The sequence below is a fragment of the Neodiprion fabricii genome, chromosome 6 (assembly GCF_021155785.1).
Source record: "Neodiprion fabricii isolate iyNeoFabr1 chromosome 6, iyNeoFabr1.1, whole genome shotgun sequence".
Classification (NCBI taxonomy): Eukaryota; Metazoa; Arthropoda; class Insecta; order Hymenoptera; family Diprionidae; genus Neodiprion; species Neodiprion fabricii.
Window position 1 is genome coordinate 19,055,182 of NC_060244.1, and position 27,485 is coordinate 19,082,666.

At 42.5% G+C, this 27,485-nt stretch overlaps 4 protein-coding genes across 7 annotated transcripts in view; 2 read left to right on the forward strand and 2 right to left on the reverse strand.

Annotated features, from left to right (window-relative positions):
- LOC124184541 (tRNA 2'-phosphotransferase 1) overlaps positions 1 to 27,485 on the reverse strand; it is a 50,628-nt gene that overhangs the window by 4,085 nt on the left and 19,058 nt on the right. The gene's annotated exons all lie outside the window — the stretch shown is intronic.
- On the forward strand, positions 457 to 19,587 carry LOC124184531. Of its 2 annotated transcripts, none has more exons than XM_046574331.1 (4): positions 457 to 1,328; positions 9,686 to 9,768; positions 10,153 to 10,291; positions 15,274 to 19,587. In XM_046574331.1, the coding sequence occupies exons 2-4, from the start codon at positions 9,693 to 9,695 to the stop codon at positions 18,539 to 18,541; spliced, it is 3,483 nt and encodes a 1,160-aa protein (XP_046430287.1). In that variant the 5' UTR covers positions 457 to 1,328; positions 9,686 to 9,692; the 3' UTR covers positions 18,542 to 19,587. The 2 variants fall into 2 exon arrangements, with proteins under 2 accessions (XP_046430287.1, XP_046430286.1); XM_046574330.1 differs by lacking the exon at positions 457 to 1,328 and adding an exon at positions 6,829 to 7,359.
- On the reverse strand, positions 18,734 to 22,164 carry LOC124184537. 2 transcript variants are annotated; one of them, XM_046574344.1, is made up of 3 exons: positions 21,959 to 22,164; positions 21,661 to 21,762; positions 18,734 to 21,582 (listed from the first exon to the last, which is right to left on the reverse strand). In XM_046574344.1, the coding sequence occupies exon 3, from the start codon at positions 21,580 to 21,582 to the stop codon at positions 19,810 to 19,812; it is 1,773 nt and encodes a 590-aa protein (XP_046430300.1). In that variant the 5' UTR covers positions 21,661 to 21,762; positions 21,959 to 22,164; the 3' UTR covers positions 18,734 to 19,809. The 2 variants fall into 2 exon arrangements, with proteins under 2 accessions (XP_046430300.1, XP_046430301.1); XM_046574345.1 differs by having other exon boundaries at positions 21,844 to 21,967.
- LOC124184538 lies at positions 24,653 to 26,959 on the forward strand. Its single transcript, XM_046574346.1, has 5 exons — positions 24,653 to 24,685; positions 24,766 to 25,703; positions 25,789 to 25,893; positions 26,344 to 26,520; positions 26,730 to 26,959. The coding sequence occupies exons 1-5, from the start codon at positions 24,680 to 24,682 to the stop codon at positions 26,815 to 26,817; spliced, it is 1,314 nt and encodes a 437-aa protein (XP_046430302.1). The 5' UTR covers positions 24,653 to 24,679; the 3' UTR covers positions 26,818 to 26,959.

Sequence of the window (27,485 nt, forward strand, 5' to 3'; positions counted from 1 at the left end):
AAGAGCCGATACACGTCACTTCCGTGATGCTAAAATGTACGCGAATTTCATTTTTAGTGTTTATTTGATGTAAATTTACCTCGAATGTGGAGAGGGGGGGTCGTCGAGATTCGTTTATAAATTTCACCTCCAGCAGCTTGCCCAAATTTATTTTCATATCAGGGTTGCTGGAAATGACTGCTGACGCACCGGCGTAATGAGCAGATAAAAATGTATCTATAAAATAGCAAGATCGCTTCCGCGGGTCTCGGTTCGGTGAGAGGCCAGGATGCCGGGGAATTAGAAGCTTTGACGGCGTGAACGTGTTCCCGTAATGCGAGTAGTACGCAAAAGTAGGAACAAGGGTTTATCCCCCACCTCCGAGAAATCTTTGACGCCGCGGCTTGGGAAAGCTGTGGATACATTGGGGGCGTCCTGAGCATCCCGGCTCAGTTCAATTCCAACATCTGAAAGGACTTCAGACTCAAATATATAAGATTTGTGTCGAATGTGAGGCCCCGTCGTGTAACGTTAGAAATATCGGAGCCATGCTGTCTTATACACGTCGGAATACCGTCCGGGTATGCAAATAGGCACCTCATCAACGGTTAAAATTTTCGCAGGCGTAGATATCGCCGATTGATACAAAACTGTAATCGAACAAATACTGACCTGATATTGCATATCTTGTGCAACGGAAACAAGCAACTGATTCGGCCAAACAAATCGCACTTTTTTGGTAAACGTGAAGTGCGAATGAAATGATTCACCTATAAGACAAATCACAACTGTTAGTACTTTGATGAATGATCGGTGATCCAGGATCGAAGATTGTTGGAATTGAAAGATACTGTTTCCCAAAGAAAAAAGGACGATATCAAAATCAGCAGAAGCGGAAGAAGAGAACCATTGCTTCGTTGTATCTCGATTCTAATGACTTGTGAACTGGTTGTAGAAACGAAAACAAGACTTTAGTTACAAGTTGATAATAAAGAACCGCATTCGGGCGAACGTCAAGATTGAATAAGATTGACAAATTCTTCCGGTAGTGAAGAAGTATCAAGATTGGAGAATCTTGCAGTCCGACATATCATCACTTTACTGCTGCTATCCAAACGCACAAGAACGAAGAAAAATAAAAGAGGAAATTTTTGTTCCGGAGAAAAGTGATTCTCTCGACGGATATCATTGAAGGATATAAATTTCACGGACACAGAGATAGGAATCTAAAATGAATCGAAAGCTGAGGCGCACGAATAATGAAGAGCAAACCTGGACGCTACTATTCGAAATATAATTATTGCCGCCAAACCGGAAGAACCGGAAGCGAGAACCGTACACTGACGAAGGTAGGAGGAAATCGGGAGAATGCTCGTGGTCCTTAGATATGTACCGTAAACCATAAGCCGGGAGTTGTGCGAAATTCTATTAACTTACAACGATTGGGATCATAGAGTCGATTTGCTCTCACCGCCGGAAGACGTATCGTATGTATTTGATTGCAAGCAGAAAAAAGACGCGTAGTTAACTTCCAATTAACTTCAGCGTATACGTAGAAGGATGTGTGTAATTCGTGGAACGTTTTTTCAGACGGTTTAAATGACTAATAATTATTCGTCGGTCCGACGGTATTTCAATTACAACTCCAAGTGAGGCTTGTTTTGTATCTTGATGTTAAGTGTACGGCGAGGAATGAGAATGGACAAACTATTGCGTCGCGATTCGATTCGTCCATCGATCAAAGTCACGTCAGTATTTGCGTCACGCGGTCGTCTTTGCGATACATAAATCGGTTGATCATGAAAAACGATTCGCCAGGGTGCAGGTTCATTTTTTCTTGCCACGAGTAATCAGTATCGCGGTCCTTATACAGAGACAAGTGCTGCATCGTTAGTCCATAATTACAAAGCAGGTCAGCGGTTTATACGTGCTCCTAGAACAGGACTTCCCGATAGAGCGTTGTAGGACCGTTATCAACGGTGATACCGAATTCTTTTCGGCATGGCATTGTTCCTTGGGTGTCGAGGCATGCAGTGTCGTGAGGCGATGTGGCCTATACCAACTCTCTGAACTAGATTCTCGCTGTGTTCCAGCAAAAAGTTGATGAGGGACCACGCGAAAAATTGTTTCTCACCTCCGAGCGTTCGCTTTCTTTCTCTATTTTTTACCTTGTATTTTTGTTGTTGTTGTCCTTATTTTCGTTAGTTGTTTTTATTTTTTTCGGCACATTAGCGGCGTAGCCCATCGCTTAGTGCGTCCGATAAAAAATAATTGATACGTTGTGGTTGTTGACGAGGAGAGAAATTCATCTTCTATTTCGGCACAAGCGTTAGTCGATGTTCCGGGATCACGAGTTAATCACAATACTGACAAGATTTGAAATAACGGTGAATTGTATCGTCTAAACTGGTTTTGTAAGCTGTGCGTATTATATATATATACAAGCCTATGGGCTATACACGTGATTTCTTATTTCAAGGGCAAATCTACACAGCAAATTTCTTTCTCAACGGCTGACTAATTGTGAGAAGCAATTACTTTCGTATCGTGATTCGATCAATGGGACGCGGCCGAGAACCAGTTCTTATGACCAAGACGTCGGCCTTGGCACTCGCGTGTATGTTGCAGGGTGATTTATTTTTCAGAGAAAGAAGGAAGCTGCTAGGTATAGTCGATTCACACGGATTGCCCGCTTGTTTCGCCGGTTGGTTACTTGTCGATAGTTTATTTCTCGTTACAAAAGAAGCTATTCCAAGTCGTTGGTATAACGAGCTTGAAAGTAATTGCAGCATATGGGAGCTTAATCAGAGCATCGAGGATCCGAGGTGAATTACCCGAAATGATTAGTTGAAACGTCCTGCATCGCTTATTTAGTTAATTCGAAGCCGTTTTGCATTCAATGAAATCAGAGAAACAATCGTCTTCGGTACCAGACGAGAAGAAGAAAATGCTAATTCACTTAAGCCTTTGAGTCACACATTATTCTGCTGAGTCAACTTATATAACAAGATGGTACACCATGATTTTAAGGTCGTTGATTATGAATCGGAAATCGGATTTCAAAAATTCAAGATGGCCGATCCAATATGGCAGATAAGAATTTCAAATTTGATCGAATCCGGTCATGAATCTCTATACAGGGATTTTCGGGGTCACTGATTGGATTCGCTATCTTGGATTTTTAAAATCCAATTTCAGATTCGTAATAAGCACCCCCAAAAATTTACAATTTATGTAAAACATGTATCTGTGTGGAAGGGTACTTGTCTCGAAAATGAATTATTCTACCAATTTTTACGATGTTTTTCAAACAATTGTTTCTACCGATAATAATTTACATTATATCGCAATACTTCCTCTTGAGTATTAAAAACATATCCATACACTATCAGAAATAGCAGAAAACCGCAAAGAAATATGTTGAAAAGTTCTCTAAATATACGAAAAAATGGATGTAAAATAGGTGGTAGGAAGACTTACCACTATGACCGAAAGAGTTAACCTACTAGTCCGTAGGGTACGAAAAAAATTATGCTTTATCCGAAAGAATACTATAATGAATTATCGGGACGATAATGTCCGAAAGTTGATTCTTGCGTTCGAATAATTTGTACTTAAAATCGATACTGTTACTTGACACAATTAACACAGCTTATTATTAGTTGCGTGCGGGATACCTCTTTCAGTCGAGAAAACATTATACAAATAGATAAATTTTTTTGATTTCGGCCAGCGTTTGGTAGATTTATGAACCGCGAAATTCGTTTCGAGGAAATCATTAAGCATAAACATCGGCTACTAAGGACTTGCCAGGAAATAATTTGACCAGTTCTAAATGTGAGTAAAGAAAAAAAAATAAAAAAAAGCTTGTAAAATTAAACCCTCGGCAGAATTTAAATTCAAAGCAGTTTTTTTTCGCAAAGTTTTTCGGTTCTGATTCACCGTTGGAGTTGGATAAATTATTGCGGTAAATTTCGCGGATTGACCCGAGACGTCGAAATTTAATTTCAACATGCAAACCCGCGACGAATTCCTAACACTAATTAGTGCAATATTTAGCGCAAAAAACACAGACGAGCAAAATAATTGCAGACTTCGTCTTTTACTAGTAGGGTAATTCTTTTTTTTCACTGACCCGCGCATCCCTCGTTAAAAACACGGGCAATGTTACGCCGGGTGACACAATCGCCGCTGTAAGAAAGTTCCGCTATGTCCCACATTATTCTTGCTCATAGTTGGGCGTTGTATACGTTTTGTCTTCGTGTCAATAAAGAACCATCATTAGCCGCAGTATATTTCTACATTTTTTTTTTCTTTCTTTCTTTCTTTTATTCTCGTTTTTCTCGTTTTTATACACCGTCTAGTAATCGCGAACGATGTTGGTTCATACCGCGCACGCAATTGTCGTGATTCAAGTCGGTCGAATTATAAAAAACATTCCACAATGTTTTAGACTATTTGTATCGGTATGCAAGTTTCCGGTCGAATGAACTCCTTGACCATTTAGATTCCGATGCATCTTTTATACAGCTATAATCCTAAATACAGCATCGCCTGTTTTCTAGCTTCGGTCAAAGAATTAAATCGTTTCATTGACACTCACCGCACATCATAATCTAGTGCTTAATAAGAAATTCTACATTTCACGGAACACGTCAAGGGTAACCCAGATAAACCGTTTTACTTTCAAATAACATACCAGTACGAACCATTATTCCGGTAAGCAATTATAGAAAAGATTTGATTAAAATTACCGTGTAAAAAACACGAGTTCAAGGTTTAGCCAGCCTTGCTGCAAGAAATGTCTCCCGATTGCTTTGAGATTAAACGAGCTTTTCTCCCGAGCTACATTTACAATGAAATAAGATCACCGGCAAAAACATGCATAGTATCCCGGTAATTGAATTAAGGATACGCTGCTAATTACGACGGTGCTGCTCGTATGAACATTTATAAAGACGGAAAGTAAAATGAGTAATTGGTGGGGGATACGATAATACCCAGGTATTGGATAACCGAGGCACGCTTCGGCGGTAGCGATGTAAACGATGACACGGCCTTTCGGTCTGAATTAAGATGTTTTACACGCGTAATTATTCTTTCCTAATTTACGGTGGTATTCGTAACACCGTGTGGTATAAGACGAGGTTTTTTTCGTCTTCGTTTTTTCATCTCACTCTCTGATATTTGCCCCGCGGGAGAAGAAGAAGCCGCGTTACGAAGATGAAAATACCGTCGGTTGGTCACCGGGTGACGGGTTATTGCGATAGGTAGGGATTCCCGCCAGATCGTAACTGTACATCGTCGATTCAGCCTCAGCGCCAATCGTTTTCGTGTTTGTTTTTAGATGGTACAGTAGAGATACACCTCATGATTAGGTATATTTTATTCCGTGAAGTAACGTTATAACCACGGACAAACGGAGTTCTCAAAGTATTTAGTCGTTGCAGTTTTTGACGGACGTCATTCTTTAGTTCTTTTAACGGGAGTCGTACGTGTTCTGACTTTTGAACTATTGATTCAAATTCGGCAATGTTACGAGATGATTTTCACGACGAGGACATGGGCATAGATCTGTGAAAGAATTTTACATTTTACTTCTGCTCTCTCTAGTTCATCTGTCGGTGCAGCATTCACGTGCGACAAAACATTAGACAATTATTCCCTTGTCCAATTTTATGCGTGTAGTCGAACTGGATTCTATGAAGGGATCGAGAATTGAATGGCTACGAATTTTCATCGTCCTTTGGATGCAGACCATGACTCCGAGAACCCATTGATTCATTTCTTATACACAATTAGCTGTATACACTGATGAACGAAATAATCATTGTTCAACGTACAAATTTGCGTAACTTCTAGAACGCCATTTTGAAACTTTGAAAGTACTTCGAGAATAATGAAAATACTTGTTTTCATACGACTTTCTGGTTTCGCTAAATCGCGTTTAGAACACGGAAGACCCGCACTTTGAGGATGAATCGGCGGGACCCAGTGAATCAAAATTTTGGAAATGAGAACAAAACCATTTGAAAAATCTCCTCTGAAGATTCTTGAGCCAATGACAGTGAACACGAATGAAATAACATTCTTACTATGAAATAGAAACCAATCTGAATAAATTCGAATAACGCAGGCTAAGATATCAACATTTTGAAAAAAGGGTTTATAATTTGAACTTTCAAAACTGTTAAACTGTGGTGTTTATGATCCGTTTGTAATGTTTGTGGGATGATTTTGCTAGCTGACTAAATCCCCGCAAATTGTCTGAAAAGCATTTGAAGAATCTAACATAGTACAAAATAATCTCAGTTATTTCAATCGGATAGAAAATGACCAAACGTTGTAACTACAAAACTCGTTCTCAAATTGTTGACCCTACCTCGTGCTATTCGAAGTTCATCAGATTTGTTTTAATGACGTTGTTTCATTCGCGTTTGCTATCATTGGCGTAAAAAAACAGCGCAGATGATTTGGCAAACAATTTTCCTCATCTACTGACCTTTGATTCATAGTTAAAGTGTGAAAACGGCCTCTCGAAAGTTCTTCTGGTACCTTCTCTGACATGACTTCTGGTGCCGCCGTAATCCAAGTATCCAGCGACCACATTCCTGAATCCGGGGGACCGTCGGGCCCCCTATCATCTGCTCGATCCCAGTGTAGCAGTAGTTCAAGGCCTCAGGAGGCTGGCGTGCATCTTGTGTTTGGTTTTGTTTCTCGGTCTGGGTACATGCGGCTCGTTCCACGTCCCGACTGGACCCGGGTTGGGGAAGGTAGCCACCGCTTAGCATACGAACGAAGGTTGTTCAACTCCGTGGTGAAGCAGTACGAGGAATAACGGTTCAAGTTCGGACTCTTAGCGTTCACCAGGAACATCGCGCGGCCGACCAGGTTACGGTGTAGCCACTGTCACAGTCGAGACCCAGTCAGCCGTTGAGTCAAAAGACGCAACGATCCTCCGACGTGATTTTGTGCGATTTTTTATTATCTTCAGCGTTCGTATAACATTACGCGATCGACTTGCCGTCGATCCTTAATTTCACACCAATTTCGGGAGACCGTATTACAAGATCGACGAGTTGAGTAGAACCGCATTTTGTCGCATAAATTCGTGCTTCTGTTTTTTCTTTGCTTTTCTCCTCGTTTTTTACGTCTCGCACTTGCCGACCACAGGGTAATTTTTTTCGTACGGGTGAAACGGCCGTTCCGTGTTTATAGTTTGTGCTTGAATAATCTCGGTGATCGTGGATAATCGTAGCGTCGTTAGCCGCAGCGATACATCTCAATTCACCCGAATTTAAATCAGTATCGTACAAAGTATATAAAAACAGTGAAAAGTGGTTAAATGATCGTCTAAGAGGCTTTCCAAAGTTTTCATAGGTAAGAAAAAATAATTCAATCGATACCACTTGTACACGAAGTTGAACTGAACAGGGTAGGACCACCTCTGACCACCGCAATATATCCTGTATATGAAAGTCGAGAGTGCAAGTGTTTACTTATCATTTTGAACCTCGTAATTGTCGCTCAGGATATCTTTCTCTCGTTTTCTTCAAACACTGCACCACTCTCAACGCGTCGTCAAGTAGACGATTTTTTTTAAGTACCGTAGAATGATAAAATCATCGTGGGAAGGCAGAAAAAATAGTGTCATGGTTTCCCATCGATACAACGAAAGCATCGCTGTGAACAAACATAACTGACAATGAGTACAGCTGCGATATGTCGAAATAAAAAATTCAGAGGCTAGCGGAATGAAAAAAATGACCAATTGCGACATATTTCCAGTCCATTATTCACGAGAATTACTCGTTCAGCCATGACTGCGTTTCGTGACTATGCCTACTGTGCCCGTGAACTAGGTGTTTCGAGGTGCGTTGCATAGCTGGTCGAGTCGTGGTCAGAACACCTCGCCACGCTGTTTAATCGACTCCTGAGAACCTGTTTCCATGTAATGGGGTCACGAGCTGTCCTAATCTAGGCCGAAGAGGGCTCGATCAGCCTCGAGTCTTGCTCAACGTCATATTTATCGCGTCTCTAAAAAGGGTTTACACAATTTCCACGATTCGAAGCAGTAGCTGCAATTGTACCTGAAAGATAACCCGCATCCGCGTTACTGGGAAGAACCTCGAGTGTTCTACACCCGTGATAAGCTTTGTAGTTTGTTTCCATGCCCACAGTCGTGCCACAGATACAACGCGGTTACAGTAAGTAGAAAATTTTACTTCGATACGAGAGCAACTCGATAGTCGAAGATTGCTGCGATGCATAATAGCTGAAATCTAGATCGACGATCCTCTTTATTGTGAATACGAAATCAAAAATCATCGATGCGCGAGAGGCTTCCTCGGTTATCGGACCATTTTCCGTTGTCCCAGTTACACAGATCCAAGGCTTCCGGGATGAATTATTTCACACAAATGCAAGGGAACCTCGGCCGTGATTATTCTGCGTATGTGTGCGTGTGTGTGTCTACCTCCGTATACGCGCATGATAGATAGACTCGCGGACGCTGGTGTGGCAGGTACCGTTAGGAGACACAAATATGAGCGAAAAAATCCAACGGTTTATTGCATGCATGTGTTTTATGAAATATGAACCCGAGGTGGATAACGGATTGCGTCATCATTGTAGAATGTCACTGGAGCTTTTTTGTTTTTATCTCTAACCGTATATATACATGTACCGTCATTCAAAATTATGCCAAATTAGTATTCTTTTCACACTTTTTAACGCCTAGAATGATATACGGACTTACTTACTTAATTCATGCTTAATTCAGATAAAAGGTGCGTCCAGCACTCGAGAATATTTTTCAATCGAAGAGACTAATCACAGACATGATCACGATCAATAATCACCAACTTCTCATGATCTCGATCTCTTAAAATCAGCATACAAAGAAACTTTGCTAGTACGTTGTCAATTTCTAACATGATATATGTTATTGCCAATAGGACAATGGCGAGTAATTTCAATCTTTATAAGGATGGGCATATTAAGGTAATACACAGGAAGTAACGAGGAAAATCAAAAGAGGTGATAAATCTTGCGCAGCGTAAATTAGCACGAGTGTAATATATTCGAAAAGTGTGGACAGGTGAGCTGTTCGGTTATGTATTTATTCCGTCACCTCGTGGAATTGGTTTTGGCATAACGAGGCATCGCGCCTTCAAGAGGTGGGCCATTACACACCGAGGACTATTATTAGCTTGATCTGTTAGTTATTTTCCGTCAGACGTATATTAGCCATAGGCACGCACGAATATGTTCGAATTTGAATGCATCATACGTCTTCGGCAGAACGACTTTATCATGCGATAGGATCCGCATACCAACTTTGTCCAGCCGATCACGGACAACTATAGGTATAATAGAGAACCTGTCGATGCCGCTATCAAGTTGCAAAGTGGCAGTACGAATTCGCATCAGGTAAAAGAACGGCGCGAACTTGCGTCATTTCTTCGTTTTTCAAATCCTCTAAATGCGTCCTTCGAATACGCCGTGCGCGCAGCTCGATTCGGGATTTCAAACGCGATTTCGCACTCCTTCAACAATGGGCAATCTATCAAGAATTTCTCCGAGCTATGCGCTTGAATAAAACATAGTGTTTCACCCTCGCTGTATAAGTTACATCGATTTATTTCCACCTCTTCGCTATATTACTGTAATCCCTAACGAGTCGCCCCATGTTGTTCTGTTTCAGTGTAAAAATGCGGTTCAAATTATTGAAATTAGCGACTGTCCTGCTCATCGCGGGATCCAGCTATGGGAGACCTCAAAAGCTTGGTGAGTGGCATTAGAACTCTGTACGTAATACATGCTCCGCGCTACTGAACCAACAGCGCGAAGACGATTTTCTAACGTTGAATAAGTCGAGGAAGCATTACGTGATGTGGAAAACGCGCCGGTCGAACGGCGGATGTTACATCCTTTGACTGGCTTCTAAATACGGTCATCACGGCTGAAAGTTTTTAATCAGAGATTCCATGTAAACATGGGTTGCTGAGAAGCATTGTGAAATGTAATACTCGTCTATCATTACCGTGAAAGAATTAATATGCGAACGTTTATAGAACCCACAAACCAAACCGTTACTTTATTCAAGAAAATTTTATGGAAGAACAAACCGAATTCTAATCAAAATTGATCAAAATTTTTACTTCCTTACAGAGGTCTCAAGGAATCTTCAACCGGAAGTAGAAGACCTGAACACAGAAACATGGCGACCGGTGCAGCGCGGCGTGAATTTCGCACAGGAGCCGAAACCTGTCGTCAAGGATCTGCCTCAAATTGTCGAAGGCAATAGCAGGTACACGGAAGGAAGGCGCGCAACGCGCGGAAAAGCTTATATTACGAATAACCTTTTTTACGAAGACCGTATTGTCCATGAACACAAACGAGTTGGCGATAGAAACTATGAGCGATTAGATTTAGGGAACTTAGATTCCGAGTTATCCAGACTGTCTATGCCGAAAAGAAATTTGATCGGGCCGGAATCAGGCGGAAATTTAGCGACTGAGGGTAGAAGTAGTAGGGATGTAAGGATATCGTTTCGCAATGACGGTGATAGGATTAAAGGTAGAAATACTTTCGATCACTTTGCGGAGACCAAAACTGCCGAAGCAAAACCCAACTTGGTAGATTATTCAGATATTATTGATGAGCATTCGAGCCTTCGGATCGATGAAGTTCCGATATATGTTGAACCGAATTCGAATTTGGATAAAAGTGTTCCGCTTTTAGGGACTAAATTGTCTTTCAATACTGGTGGAAACACAGGTCGAATTGTATCGACGAGACGCTCGCGGGAGGATTCATTAGCGATAGGTTCAATTTTGTCTTCGAGCCGAACTACGCTGGAAAAACCAGAAACGAAGGTGGTAAGTTCCAGAAGAACTAGGCCACGAGTTGTTATTTATTCTCGGACCATTTCAGAAGGTTCTCGGCCGGTACAGCTAAACAGGGCGAAAGTTAGAAATTTTGTTAAAATTGTACCAACTTATGCGAGTCAAAAAATGTCTAGCAACAAACCGACGTATTTACAGAACAATCTTTATTCGCATCGCAATATCCACAATCAGGTTTCTAGTCCGAACTTGCACGATTCGCAAACTGGAATGAAGCATTTTGAAAGTGATTCAAACAAATCGATGGTCACGTTTCACGTATTAACCGACCAAAGTACTCAAAAGAAATTTGGCAATAACAATTGTACAAAAAACGTGATCCGTATGAAAGCGCAGGCGAACCAGTCGCTACCTCGTTTCACATTGAAAAGCGAAAATCGCAGGGCTGCCGAGCAGGTACGTAGAAAAAATAAACCGAAGAGCAATGTCAAAGTGAAGGTAAATTCGAGTCAAAGTGTATCGGACTTGAATCTTAAGAACTGGCCAAACGATAACTTGCAGAATATCGATGATTTGTACAATTACGAAAAGTATACGTCCTTCAACGACGGACATGACAGTTTGGAAGCGCAGGAAACTACCGATGATTCCGCGCTTCATCAAAATGCGCCCAACTTCCATGTCGTAAAGAAGAAACCTGGAAACAAACCATCGATTTTGGAAGCGGATACGACGAACATTCCCGACCCTGTGTCTTATGTAAATCTCGAACCAAACGCACAAGAAGTAGTTCAGTGGCAACAGATTCCTCCGTTTACCTTTGACAATAGTGACTTTCTAGTTACAGAAACAAATGAAAATGAATCGAATACGTTTGATCCAATTCCTGAAGGCCTGGAACCGAATCGACCGATAAATCTTGGACAGGATAACGGAGAGAGTACAAATTTTTACGGGTACATTGATGGAAAGCCATCCGTGCCAGTTGTGCAAAATTACGATGATTTCGCCGAGGGTCAAGTAAATTACGAAAATCAGTATCACCAGCTGTTTTTCCAAAATTTAAATTCAGAAGCGACGCAGAACAACTTTTATCCAACAGATGTAACGAGGCCAACAAGTGAAACGGTTGGAAGCGATGGGGCTTACGTAGATTATCAAACCGATCCCGCTCACGTTCCAAACTTCTCCAAGAAGCCGTATTTCAATCCGACATCAGTCGTTTCGCAAAATACCGTCGTACACATCCTGAATATCGGTAAGAAACGACCGAATGTCACCGTGACGGAAATGAAAGAACCGGAGAATCCTGGCACGTCGTTGAATCTCGAAGATTCGAAGGATGACCAAAAGAACGATTCAGCGTCGGCACCGAACGTCCATATAATGTTCACCATGCAAAAAGACGAGATCGAGCAAAACGGGATGCAGCCCGGAGTGTCGGTGGATCATCAGATTCCGGAAGTGACGTATGACGAGGGCAGCAATTGTCCGACGGTAACGATCAACTCTTACACCAGGATAAACAACACCGTCCAAGGCAAGGAGGGCTGTACCGATCTGAACATCGTCATAAACTCGCACGTCCAAAACACGAATGTATTCAAGCACCCGCCACCCTCCACCGGAAATTATGGATCAGCGACCAAGCCGCCTAGTGAGCGTTACCCAGGAAGCGGTCTGAACCCGGGTACTTACGCTCCTCCTTCAGGCGGTTATGGTTCTTCCGGCGGAGGTTACGGCACGTTTCCTTCCGGCAGTGGGCAGTACCCGGAAGGATTGCACGAGCAAAGTGATTATCAAAACGTTCCTCTCGACGATGGTCAGAGCCTTCAAGGCGTGCTGCAAGACGGTCAGTACGATCAGCAATTCCCAGGGACGGCGACTTTTGAGGTCTTCCAACAGACTCAAATCAACGTTGGCTCCCAGAACGATGTGTCAGACGCAGAAGGTGCTTTCGAACCAGATACTCCAGGTGACCCTCTCAGCCCAGGTGATAGTTTAGCTGACGATCCCTCTGCTCCTGATGCTGGAGTAGCGGATAGTCCTTTGAATCCTGGTGCAGCACCGGGAAGTCTTGCGGATGAAGGAGTTGCGGATGATCCAGGTGGTTCAGGAGTGGCAAGTGACCCTGCGGTGGGAGGTGGAATCCCATCTATTCCTTCTCTAGGTGGAATTCAGGCACCGTTGGGGGATGAGGAGATTCCAGCCAATGTGGCGGCGGATGCTGGTCCGGAAAACGCGGCTGCGGATGTTCCGATATCCTCAGGAACCGGTGGCTCTTCCGGAATACAATTACCCGCCGTTGGAAATCCGTTGTCGGGTATAACAGGTCAGCTTTCGGATGCTGTTGGGAATCTCGGCTCCCAAAACGGGAATGGAGGGCTTGGCCCAGGATCCGTTCTCGGTGACGACGATGACGACGATGACGATGACGATGACGACCTGATGGACCTGATGCCCTTCAGTATTATGGAGTCTATAACTTCGATGATTCCCTATTTTACATTTTTGAGTCCGTTGAATTATGGCTTCTTCAGCATCGCGATGACGCCTCTCGCCGTTGCTGCGGCCGGTATTTTTGGGCTGGCAGCGTTTTTCATTCCCTTTGCATTTCCAACCGTTTTAGGTTACGGACGGGCAACTAATCGGGTTAAGATCAAAGTCAGGCCCACGCTTGAGGACATGGTCAAACAGTCGATTCATAAGTACAATAATTGGAACGAGTGGAAGAGCAGACGAAAGAAGCGAAAAAGATGAATTTAAAAGATAGGGAAAGCGCAAGCTACATCGTTAAAAGTGAAATGGTCGCAGGACTTTGACATCCTGTGAAAGTGGTACACAATTACATAGGTGTACGGTATAATCTCGAAATGCATCGCTGCTCTCAAAGTCTTTAATTAATATTTTAGGTTAAGGAAATGCCTGCGTAACTTTCTAAGTGTACTACATAATAATCAAATTTTAGAGTACTTCATGACGCTGTGCTACTGAAATTAATTGTACAATAAAATTCTATTCTACAAGTCCACCGTCCCTCTCCCAAGCCCATATAATTACTTGACCATGGCTAAATTTAATGTCTTTATAATTAAATTTCATTCCTCTATAAAATTATACCATTACCATGTAATTCCAGTTGAAATTACTTCCCTGTACTGTAAACTCGATCATTCGATCAAGTCCCAGCAGTCTTTGTGGGTCAGTAATTCCTATTGCCATACCAGTACGATATCGAGTATATTATCGTCTTGACACTATAACTTCATTACCTAAGAAAATCATTAAAAAATAACGGTATCGATCCGTACATAATTAGATTTAACGCACCACGACGTCTGTGTGCATCACAATTCTCGCACATCGTGTGTCGAAGATGTAATTACGTTTTAATGCCTGTTTATAAGTGTAATATTCTCGATTACTAGCATTTAGAACGCTTGTTTCACGTTGTAAATTAGATCGTTTCCGTCTTCAATGATCCTTGTGACCTGATAAATTTCACAGTCAGTATCACAATTGATCAAGTTATTCACAGAATTTCTTTACACGACAGGACAATGACTAAACTCGTCGTATACCCGAAAATTATTCTCAATAGCCTGTCAATAATGGTAAGCCCGAAGTCTACTAGGTCAGTTTTTTCTACGAACGTCTGATACGCACAATTATAGAATGTACCGCGGCATTAGAAGCTGGAAATATGCGCTGATCTACTTTTACACAGAGTGTGATTGACCGATTATTACAGTGGTGAGTACTTCTACTCAAATTAGGTATCCAGAGGTTTTCGCTAGGAATTCGTTATTGGTGGAATTATAATTAAGTAATAAAATGCTACGCCTAGTTTTTTCAAGCGTACAAATGCACATCGGGCGTAGGTGCTCGAGATTGTTGTGTAACGGCTGTTCGATATAATTTTCATAAGATAGTATTACACTACCTTAATTGTTGAATTTATTATTCATTTCTTCAACGTTAATTAGAAATTTAATTACGCTACAATTTTATAACTTGGCTACTTGGTCCTCGTAAGAAAGGTAATTTGTGTAAAACTAACATGGTTTCATTGTCAGGTACAATTTAATTAATGCCTTTACCGTACGCTCTTTTGGAGAGGCTGTTATTAAAAAATTAGCTCGGGTTGAATCAGTTGGAGTTTATAGTCGATAGTGAAATTAGTTTAATTAATTTTATACTGAAGTTTCTATATCACATAGAAGGTACCTAATAAATGGTCATCGACCAAATAGTAATTTAATGTTTAGATAAAAAAAACAACATGTATTATAGAACGATCTTTACGTTTGAACAAATAAACGGTTATCCCGATTATTAGAATTTTGTTCCTTTGCCGCCCGAAGTAGTAGGTAATCAAAATAAAATTCAACACAGGCCCCGCAGATGAAAAGTGCGCTTTACTTACGAGATTATTTTATTTCAGAATCGATGTTTCGAAGTCTCAGCGGGATGCTACAGACCTTCCTGACATGAAGCAGTCTCTGAGAACTGTGGCAACGCAGTTACTCAACGTGACTGATCCTAATGAATCTCCAAAGACGACGGTCGACCTGAAGAACGAAGCTGGCAGGACGAGCGCGCCGAAGAGGCTCATTACCGTCGGAAAGATCGGGAAATTTGGAAATACAGCAAGCACTGATGCGAAGTCGAAAACGGAGGACCCGGACCTTCTTATAAAGGAGATAAACTCGGAAATAAGTTCCATGGAGTCTATCGGCGTCAGTTTTGGACGACCTATGAACTCGAAGTTTGGTTATTTCGAAAGTAGCCACCCGGGGCTTGCAATGGCCGTGACAGATGAGGAGTTGGAGAAGGAATTGTCCTCGAGACGAGACGTGATTGGCTACAAAAACCAGCTAACCACCCCCGGCGGAATATCGACCTGGATTCTCTTGAACCCACCAACGACAACGCCGAAATCTGTACAGCAAGAGGCGAAGAAACCTGTAGACACAGTCAACAAATTCGCCGTCAAGCCGACGTCTTCTATCGAGAAGATAAAGGTTGATCAACAGGGCCAGAAGAAACCGATTGCAATAGTAGAAAAGGTAATGCCAACAGAGTCCTCAGGAAAGTTGGCGACAAATAAGGTTAAGCCCGCTCCGAGTAACTCTAGAAATGGTCCGAAAACGACAACTGCAAAACCGCAAGTGGCGCAGACGACACCTAAGAAAGCGACTGTCAAAGCTGGACAGTCTGCTGCAGAAGTTACGACCCCGAAGACAGCTGTGATGACGTCAACACCAACTCCAACCGTGGAAAAGAGCAACTTCCCCACAACGGAAAAAGTACTGACAGTGACGAAGAAAATTTTCCAAGTCCAAAGAACAACCCAGCAAAAGTTGGTGACGTCTACGACCACCGTTAGGTCAACGCCAAAAATAACGAAGGGAAATCTGAACCGAACCAGATTTCCAGCCAGAACTACGACAGCGAAACCGGCGAACAAACCTGAAACAGTATCCACAACTAGGATTGAGAAGGTGACGTTTAAGCCGGTTCAAATGATACAAACGCCGAAGGATGAGACGATAATAGAGAGGCCCACCTTTGTAGCGAAGATAAAGACGCCTGTCCCTGTGGAAATGCCGAAAAGCACTCCGGCGCCAGCTCCGAAAAGCACAACACCGGAGATCAGAGAAACGACGACGGTTGCAAAGACTGATTTCACGGGGTCTGATCTCGTTGAAGTTCCCGTCCAGACGAAACCTCCGATAACGAAGATAAACAACGTCTTAAAGGCTCAGATGAAGAAACCAATCGACGAAGCACCAAAGATCGAAGATCCAGTCTTGAAGAGTAAGAAACAGAGCGCTGACGAGAAAGTTGATGCCTTGAGTGATCAAGCTATCTCCCAGGCACTGAACAATTCTCAGATCGATCTCAAGTTTGACTTCAATCCTGAACTGACGAAAATTGAAATAAAGTCTCCACCAGAAGAGCCGTTATTGAGCACGACTACGAAAAAACCGAGAAGAAGTTCGCAAAAGCGGCGAAGAAACAAGAACAAGGCGAAGCGACGTAGGCCTTCCACCTCGACCACGGAAAGCAGTGAAGTTACGACGGAACTAATCTCCAGTGAAACAGCTCTTCAAGAATCCAAGGTGGAGCCTGAGACGAAGGAAGTGAACGCGACGAAAACGAAGAAGAAACAAGTCGAGAAACCGATCGGTACGCAGATTTATAATTACTTGAGCCGAGAAATCATGCCAAGCTTCGGAGTTGTGTCTTTGGTTGGTCTGGGACTGGGATTAGCTTCTTATTTTCTGTATCCGTTCGGAGGTGGAATTGCACGCAGAAATTACGAGGTCGAGCCGAATTACAAATACAACCTTGGCGAATATGGCGGCAATTATGGCCAAAGTGAGGAAGAAGTATTCTCTAAGGTCATTCAAGGTATGACGAATCACGAAGCAAAGTATGGGGGCGCCAAGGATTACGACAATTATTATCGATACCAGAAGTTTGGAGGTCCCGCTATCACTGACACGAAGCTGACGAAGAGAATTGATCACAGATATCCCACGTCTTCATCCGAACTGTCGTATAAACCGCTCGAAAATAACTACGACATGAAATATAAAAACACTGAATTCAAGTATCCCGAAGTTTCGACGACGGCAAATTATTTCGAACGACAAAAGCAGTCTGGCTACACCGTATCGGCTGACGGAGACCCGGATCGTCAATTTGTTGTCGGTAGCGTCCCTAAGGAGTACGGCTACGTCGAAAGCCCAGTTGTTGGCCAGAAGACGCCAACATACGGTGGAAACGGAGACGGCCAGACCCAGTTTGAGCAGGACGTTGCACAGAACTACGCTTTTCCAAAAAATCCAGCAAATATTCCTCCGTTGCAATCGTACGGACAACCGGAAGCGTTGCCCTTGAAGAGCGACACCAATTACGAGGAGATCGAGATCACGCCTACGGCAGTCGCGGTCGAACACGGTCCCAGAGCTCTGAAGGTCAAAAGGTCGATAGACGAAGAACACTCGCGTGCACATCCACGATTCCGAAGGGAGTCCGTTATCCAAGTGATACCACCTAGCGGTACCCTAGCAGTGACCGAAAAAGAGGAGAACTTGAGCAACGAAATATTCGACATCCTAGACCTGATGATTCCGGGCAAAGGCGAGGCTCGGAATGTCAAGGACCACACGATGTCGAACGCTATTGACCACGACGAGAAGATCGAGAAGAAGAGGGAGGGAGAAAAGGCAAAGATAGGCGACAGTACCACGGAGAAAATTGTGGAACACGAGGGCGAGAAAACCAGCGAGAAATTGGTGTCACCGACCGTCATACCGACGATGAGTCCCACGGAGACATCATCGAGCATTAATTCGCTCTCGACAACCGCGTCGCAAGAGGCTAAAGTGATTACCACGACACCAGCTGCGTTCAGCGAAGAAGCACCGACCGAATCACAGACCAAAGATGAGTCGACTGACGATACGGCAACGGAAACTGAGGGACAGGATCTCGAAGAGGCGACTGTAGAGTGGATAGACGCAGCGACGACTACCGAAAAGGCGGACAAACCGGAAGAATCGGGCTTCAACGTATTCGAATTCGTTAGGAAGGTCGCGGAAATTAAGTTCAGGTTGGGATTGACCATACTGAAACATGCGAGCGAAGGTTTCGCGCGATATTTAGGCGGTGTTCAGAAGAGAATCAATGGCGAGGAATGACCGCCATGTGATACGGAGAGGAGAAGCAGACTGTGGGTCGAATTAACATTACACGTACTATTATAGTGAAATCACTTTGAAACTAATAATGATTTTATTCGCGTTGGACTTATTATTGATGAGTATTTGTCACGGTAATCATGCGAGTAGTTAATCGGCATAGAGTAATTATAATCGGTTTTTTTTTTTGCCATCGTGAACTTATCGAATACAAGTCACAGCGACGATGTGGCATTACGGTGTAGTTTTATTATTTGTAAAAGATGAGCTCGAGCACCGATCCGATTACTGTGCTCGAGTTCATTTTGTAACAAGGCCATGAATTTTTCAATATCTTTTTCAAATGAATATCTAAACCAGGCTCATTTCAATCAGGCAATGGGAAATTCTGGCGTTCAAGCTCTCTTTGTTTGTAAGAAACTTTGAAGAGGAAAAATTAAAAATTTCTTATCGACGAATAACAAATTATACATTGTCACATAGTATATTATGATATAGGTATATATTTTACCCGCAAACGTTATTAACTTCATTGAAATTACATACACCTACATGTATATGTATAGAAAATTTAAGATGATATTGTACCTACAACGCATTTTCCTACACTTTACTTTCAAAAAGGGAAGCATATGGGGTTGAAGCGTTATTCTTAAAAAATAATTTATTGCAAGATATATAAATAAATGTATCCATTGTAATGGAATTTCACTCAAATATCGTATGTAAATAAAAGAATTAAATCTTGCACGAATCGATTTCACGAATATTTTCGCACCTTTTATTGTCATAATAATGTTGCTTAAAAAATTACCAATATACGAGTTATCATTACCGAAACTCTAATTCAAACTTTTTTTTAAAACTACATTGGCAGTTATCTACCAATAAAGTCAGTCGGATAAAATACGAAAATAATATAAGAACAAAGCGAAAATGATGAATAAGATGAAATAAGTTACGTAATAATTTATGATATAAAAAAACTCAGCTACCAACACTTATGATGATAATGAGGCGGACATTGCGTGAGGTGATATACTTTATGTAAAAAAAATGTCTTATATTATTGTAGATAAATCTTAAATAGCTAATTAAAGTTGAATGCAAACATTGTTGCTCTCAAAGCAGCGAGAATTTGAGACCCCCAGCAACATACGTATAATATACCTGGCGTTTAAAATCTGAAGAATTGATTGAATTTGAATTTTGGCCTGTCTTTTGGGCGATAATTATCTCGACCCGATTGGATTTGCACATAGTAGCTACTACATTCGTAATTTTCTAAATTTTCTTCGGTTGCTTAGCTTACTGATAAAATCGTCTTTCAGTTCAAAGATCGACGATTTCAACGTGTTTTCGAATTCTTCAGCATTAGCGGCACGTTTTTTCCTCCCCAGCATCATCGGTATCATCATTGCCATTGTCGCCGGCAGCATGCCGGCTCCGACGGCTGCCAAAACCGCCGAATTCGACGGCTGCTTGTTACCAGCATTGCGAATCGGCCTCTTGGTCAATACGGGGGAACCGATTGTCTGTTTCGTATTTTCGTATTCTCTTTGGCTCTGATCGACGGTCTTGAACGTCTTCTCAACCTCCAAAAGGCCTCCGTGGGACGTCGTGGTGTTAGTACCGTTCACCGAAGGCAAAACTGTTAATCTGACTTGACGTCTTGACGACATCACTGCCACAGTTGGATCCGGACCATTTTTCTCACGATTAACATCGGTCAAGGTCTGAGGCTCAGCATTTGTCGCTGATATTTTGATCGACCTTTGACGAGATTTGGTGTATCCTCGATTCGTCGAAAGCAGAACCCACTGTCCGTCACCATTGGCGGGATGGGTGGGTGGATGATCGGTGGAGTACTGATAGTGAGAAAAATGGGGTCTGTCGAAGGACGATGAAGGTTGCGGAAAGTTCGACGGTCTGTTATTCAGCTCCTCGTACTTCGGAGGAAATTCGTACTTGTGACTGTTCCAGCCGGTCGTTGTTTGCTCGCGATTGCCGTCTCCAAACCTGTCCAAATTGTAGGACGGTTTCGATATCTGCGGCTTGTCCCAGTTGCTGGGAAAATTCGTCGGTTTATCGTCGGTGATGATGTCCGGAGTCTGTTTGAAAGAGTCCGCGTATTTGTCCCAGGGTTTTTCCGGAGGCCACTTTTGGGCGTAGCTAGGCCTGTCTTCGAAATCGTCACCGTTATCGAAGTACGACGGTCGCGAGGGTTTGTTGGGCTTCGGACGGTCGGATTCGAACCACGGTTTCTTGTTACCAGCGTTGTCTGGGTAGTGAGGCTTCGACTTTTCGTACCACGGAGCGTTATCGTCGTTGTACGACGGTCTCTGTTGCCAGGGTCTGTCCACGCTTTGAGGCTTCTCCCAAGGCCGATGATCCGGCCAAGGTTTTTGCGCGTCTTGGTTTGCTTGCCACTTCGAAATCTTACTCTTGGACCACGGGATCGCTTCCAGGGTAACCCAGCCGGTTCGATCGTCGTAAGAATTACCGCCACCCCACTGTTTGTTCCTTTCAAATGTGTCGTTGGCGTTTTCGTCACCTTGGGGATGATCAAGTTTCGAATTACTGTACACTGTCGTATTTTCCTTGGCGTTGATTTCCGACTCGTCAGCCACCGAATCATGAACTTCAAGTTGGAAAGGCTCGACTGGAGGTTCAATAACCGTGAACGGGTATTTGTAATTTTTCTCAGTCGTGCTTTTTATCTTCGTAGCGTACTCTTCGAGGAATTTATTCAGCACGTCCGGGTTGAACGTCGATGTTTCGACGAACGAATTCCTGCGCTCGAATTTCGAATTATCTTCTCCGTAAATCGAGACGTCGTCTTCGAGTTTCGAATTAGCCTCATGCCACGGACTTTTTGTTACGGCAATGGGGTCCTGGGATATTTTTAAATTGGTGTTCTTAGTTTTGAAAAGATCGGAAACACTGTAATTCGTTTTCGCAAGGAATCTAGTGTCGCCCAAAGATCCGTCCACGATTAGACCGATCAAAAGTAACGAAACCGCAAATTTCAACCCTGACATCTGTAACAAATGAAGTGGAATCAGCATTTCCTGTAACTTACTACGCGTCGAATGATAACGCCAAGTGAAGTAACTTACGTTCACCCGATTTCCCTCCACTGGTCACGAGCACGGTTGTTTAAGTGTAAAATATTCAGGATAACCAGTTTACTGTCTCAGCAGATGTCTCATGATGACGTTCTGCATAGATTGGAATAAAGTATACAAATTAATTAAAATCAAAGACTACTTTGGAAGAAATCCTCCTGTACTTGTCCATACCGTTACTAGATATACTGATTCTCCGCAAAGAAGACAAAGTTCACAACGGTTAGTCACTTCTAACGAGGCACCAAAAAATATCATCGGTCAGTCAATCGTGAAGAGTGTAACATACCGTGAAAAGTGTCCTGCGTGAACGTGTTTTACATGGTAGTGGTCAGCTTTCCAATAAATGCAGTGCAACGGAGTATAATAACTGTTCGCTGCACACTGGATGCCAAACAGCAAACTCGAAGCACGTTTTAATATTAATTATATAAACAACAAAATCGCGCGATCAAAACTGGATCTTCGGCAATGGCCTTAACTGTTCAAGGTCCGAGATGGTTCTGGGCTGGAGTTGGTGGCCTCCTTCGCTATTTAATCGGGATCCCCACTTCGAAGGCTGGTCCATTTTTCCTCTCTCTCGTTCTCGCGGTCAGCGTCACTCCAGATCTTTGTCTTATTTCGCAGTGTTATCGTCCGGAGAAATGGAAGCAGAATCCTCCTACCTCCGCGATATTCGCGATAATGTGACAGCGACGTGCGCTCGTATATCGCGCGCCAAAATCTAACGTCACATCAATCGAATGGCAGTGTTACTTCCAAGCAGTCTTGGTACTACACTCGGACGTTTCGTGTCTCACAGTAGTTTGTCACGGTCTAATTGCGTTCGATGGTAACTAAAGAACTTCCTAGGTGAGCGAGCCTCCTGTCACCTTTTTTTTTTTGAGCACGATTCAGCGAGCAAAATTATTGCCGAAAGCTGTATGACAATGAGATGAAAACAGTACATACATCCGTACAGAACTTTGTAAGGAGTCTTAGGTGCAGCATGGAAATAAAAACGGGCAAACATCGTTGAAACAACATTGGGAATTGGCTACGCCGGTTGATGTAGTATCTTTTTTTAATGAATCCATCCTTGTATCGGAACTTCCAATGAGAGTGTGCAATTTCATTTGCGGTCCATCCGTCAATTTGTCGGCTAACAAAGGCGTGACGTTATTTATGGTTGAAATGATAATCCGCCGGAGACGAGCAAATGAACTTGAAACGAAGATAAGAAAAACAAAAAAAAAAAAAATAAGACTGCATAGTTCTACAAAACAAGAATATCAAGATCCTTCCAACGAAACTGTGTCAATTTTAGCGCTTTCCATTGCATCGAGGTCTTCGGGCTGGTGTAAATATAGCATCCCCGTATCGTGTACACCTATATTCAAAGCAGTGTCCATCGACGGCTGTGTACACAGCGTAATACGTCTGTATCTATAGTTAATTTTGCGCATGGCTGAGGTGAAATTCGAGTTTTTCAAACATCGGCATGCCTCTCACCGCTTGAGAGACAACGCGATAATGTTTATTTTACGATGTGCACTTACGGTTTTACTATTTTCTGCGTTGCCGGGACTGAGCTAGTAAAGTGAATTGCCTCTCCAAGGAATAGGAGTCGTTCGTCGAGTGCGTCCTACTATGCCGCACGGAATTGGGTCAGTAAAGCAATCGTATAGCAAAAAGTCCAGCACGGCGTCAGGGCTACTTTCATTGTTGAACGATCTTGTATATTCTCACATCATGCAATTAGCATTTCTTCGCGTTGCCGGCTCGACGGTTCGCTGCACTTCGAATACTCGCCCGGGTCTAAAGCTTACAATCAGGCTCTAAACACACCGTACTACTGTGGAATCGGGAATTCCCAAGACCCATTCTCTCTGGCTTTCTTTGGTACGTTGACCGCAGATTTTGAAGATAAGGCACAGAACGATCCCCGTTTTATTCTGCGAGAGAATACTCATCGATTAGGAAGAAAGTATTCAGGCTCACTGTTATCGTCATTTTTTCTGCGGTACATAAGTCGTTCCCGAATTGAACCCTTGAACCTCGACATCTCTTTTAAGTCCAAAATCTCAAAATTTATTTCACATTCCATAGTCCATTCTCCAGAAATTGTATCTTCAGACCGAAATTCCATTTCTAGATTTGCGAAAACACGATTCCATGGTCCCGGTACACTAATTTGCATAGTTTTTTTTTTGGCAATTTTTCACGAAAAAATAAACAATCACCTCGCTCCATGCCCCCGTAACCCTTCTTATATGTATATTTCACGAACCGTAAGATCTGGGCCATTGATATACCGAGCTAGCATATAATTACGTGAATCCATAACATAATTTTGTACTCTGAGGTAGATCAACGTCTTTTAGGATGGAAATTATTTTGGCTTGAAACTTTATTTGGAGATGCCGCTAAGTATATTTCAAGGGGTTTGTCTCGTATGAATAAATCGCAATAGACGAAAATGGAGGAGTGTATAAACCTTGTCGATTTAGAAGATCGAGTCCTTTGCTCACAAGTATGTGGTGTTAGTATAATTTAATAAGCCGAGACGGTCGTCATTTTTTGGAGAAACTTAAACACAGTGAGGAGACTTTCAGTACGAACACCTCCTATTTGTTAAACATAGCGTAGTGAAAGACAATTGTCGGGCACAATCACTTGCGAAATTATGTGCGATAATTCAAGTCTAAGCTCATTAGAAATCTGGTCGGGACAGGCGACAACGCATGTGGTTCCGGAGGTTGACGCCATCCTGAACTAAAGACCCAGCTCTTCTTATTCATCTCCTCGCGTATCCCCGTCTGAGAACCAAAACGTTTAAAAGTTGGAATCTGCTTCGGTTAGCAGGATAAGTGGAGTGCGCCAGAAGAGTTATTAAAAATTATTGTCACCGAGCGAGGAAAAGTGGCGCGTTGTTCACGCTTTTTAAAAACGGCGCGGAAATCGCGCCCGCTAGAAATTTAATAAAGGCGGGAAGCATGCAAATCTAAAGTTTAGTCCGACGTGTTTTGTTATGGAGGTAACGTTTTTTCTCTGTCGTTCCGTAGCCGATTTTCACGCCAAGTTTCAACGGATTTACAATCTAGTATCAATTTTCAGGCGAAGGCAGTCATCTGTCTGCTCTGTGTCTGTGTTCAGAGCATCTCCAGCGATCGCGAGAGTCTGGAGAACACCGCAACGGCTGCTGAAACGGATTCTTCAGAAGTCGACTTCAAGCGTCTCGAGAACGAATATGCGGTGGGTAACGTATCGGAGAGGATTCGGGTCTCCGAATCGAACTCATCGACGTTGGGAATCCGCGAAGAAATTTCCGCGGATTCGTCGCTGACTCCGAAGACGGACGGTGCGGGGGAATTCAAACCGAGCGTACATCTCGGAGAGATCGAGGAATTCGAATCAGGCAACGCGGGTCCCTTCAACAAGCCGAATCACCTGAATTTTGAAAACTTTTTATCGGTCCAACCGGAGACTCAGGACTGGCTAAAAACCCCGTCGACAAAAAACGAGACGAACAATTTGAGCAAGAATTATTACAACTATAACGTAAACTCTCCGTCCCTGGAACCGGGCTTCTTTCCGTCTGCTATCGCCGGTCAAAATCAGTATTTTCGACCACCTGCCGGCACCGGCGGGCTTTCTTTTGGTCATTCGAACCCGTCGTATCAGGCAAAAAATATCCCAAAAACGTTTCAAAGTTCGCCGCTGCTACCGCCGCCCTTTCAGAGGCCCGATTATTCCCCGACTTCCCCCGATAAAACTTCGTGGCTCGACAATCCGCCGCCCCGCGATATTTCCCAACAGTTCGAATATCCGTCTTCTCCGTACCGCGACGAGGCGAATTTTGTGACGCCGTTTGACGAGGGTAAGAACTTTGAATATGAAAAACCACCGCCGGGTTTCGACGGCGTTGAGTTTCCGGTTACGAAAAGCCACAGGTTTCCGTATAAGTTTTATCAGGAAGGTTCTCACTTTTCGGACAGCAGCTTTGAGTACCTTCCGGATGATCCGGTTGTTCACACTTCACCCAGGGAACGAAGGTAAGCGTTATTTATTCTCTCAAGATCACAAGTGAAAGGAAATATCAGGCGATGTATTTTACTTTATTTTTTAAACTCATTTCAGAGTGTCACCATGGAAGAAAATTGTGCAACTAATTGGCACGATTTTACCGTTTGGTCTTCTTCTCGCAACACTGTCACCGAATATTATTCAGATTGGCAATTCCACGTAATTATCAAGTCCAAATGCTCGGTTCAAACGTCTGTATTTAGTCAATTAAATCAAAATAACCAGCTTGTCTAACCAGCGAAATACTCTGTCCAAATTTTTCAACGCGTGTCGACTTACTCGTAATGTATGGAAAAAAACAGTTGTACATACTCAAATGAACTTCAAAAAAAGTTCGGTCCTTGTAAAATACAAGTTAATATTGTTGAGTAGTTGTGGCTAAGTATTCTGTTGCCTGAACAGTAATATTCACTATTGAACCATTTAAGAATTCACAATTCCAAGTCTACAGTACAGGATACAAATAAAATCAGTTTAATTGAAATTAGTAACGTTACACGTTAAATCATCATGAAAATCAAACTAACTTCATTACTACTATAGGGAGTTTGAACATAATTGGCATATGAGAAAAGTGTAAACCATTCTTAACCGATTTGAAATTTGCAGAGAATCGTCTATACCTCTGTCAAAATTGAAAGACCTAAATTTACCACCGGAGCATAAGAGCTTGCGAATGGAAGAACTGATTTCCTGCGAGGAGAAAAACATCTGCGAAATGATATTGGCCGGAAGTAAACCGAAGTCTAACATGTTTCAAAATATTTTGTGGAATTTCGCAACGAGGTGAGCCATCGCTGCATCGTTGATATAATTCTAGATTTAACTGGGGTAAAAAAACAAGAGAAATAAAACCGACTCAATTCCCTCGATTATTTTGTCACTTTCACAACCGGAATTTAATTGAGTTTTAAGTATTCCGCGCTGCGCCAACATCAACGGGTCGTACGGGTCAAGTAATAACAAGGTAATAATTGTTTCACGTTATCCCGCAGGACTTCAGAAGAAACAGCAAAGGATAACGGGCTGCGTGAATTGTTCCAGTCAGTCAAGAAGAGAGATTGTAATTTGATAACTTGTTAAACTCGTCGGGGACAGGCTTAAAATTTCAGAATGACTTAAGTGGTCAGCAACGATTAGGATTAGAAGCAACTAGAAAAACGGGGAGGGGTATATTACTAAAATTTTTTTTTTCAAAATAAACTTCACATACGTATGATATTAATTCCTTTTTTCACGTGTTTTTTTATAATGTATACTTACGGTACGCAGTAAGTGTTCTCATTCCTACATCAACAATATACGGTCATTAAGGCAGTTGTAAGTCCCAATTATTTCAGATGCGATTGTTTCTCTTACAACGCATGCCGACGTCTGTTGATTTTTTATTTTTGATCAAAAATCGGAGCGTTATGTTTAGATTGAGCATAACTTATCGAAAAATTTGAGCTGTCACGGTATTTCAAATAATTAAAGAAAAAAAATTTATGTACTAATCTGTGAAAACTTCTAAATTACTTTGATTACTTATTATATCTTTTGTATTCGATAAAATAATAATGAAAAAAATTGAATCTGTTCTCAACAGCGAGTTTTAACTTGATTACCGTTATTCCCGTATCCGTGGAATTGAAACACACGGAACGCATCATTTCCTCTCGCTTTTAGGTCGTAATTCGAAACGGACGTACGATTATGCGAGTCGACGCGAAGAGAGAAAAAAAATCATATCGCATAATCGCGAGCGATGA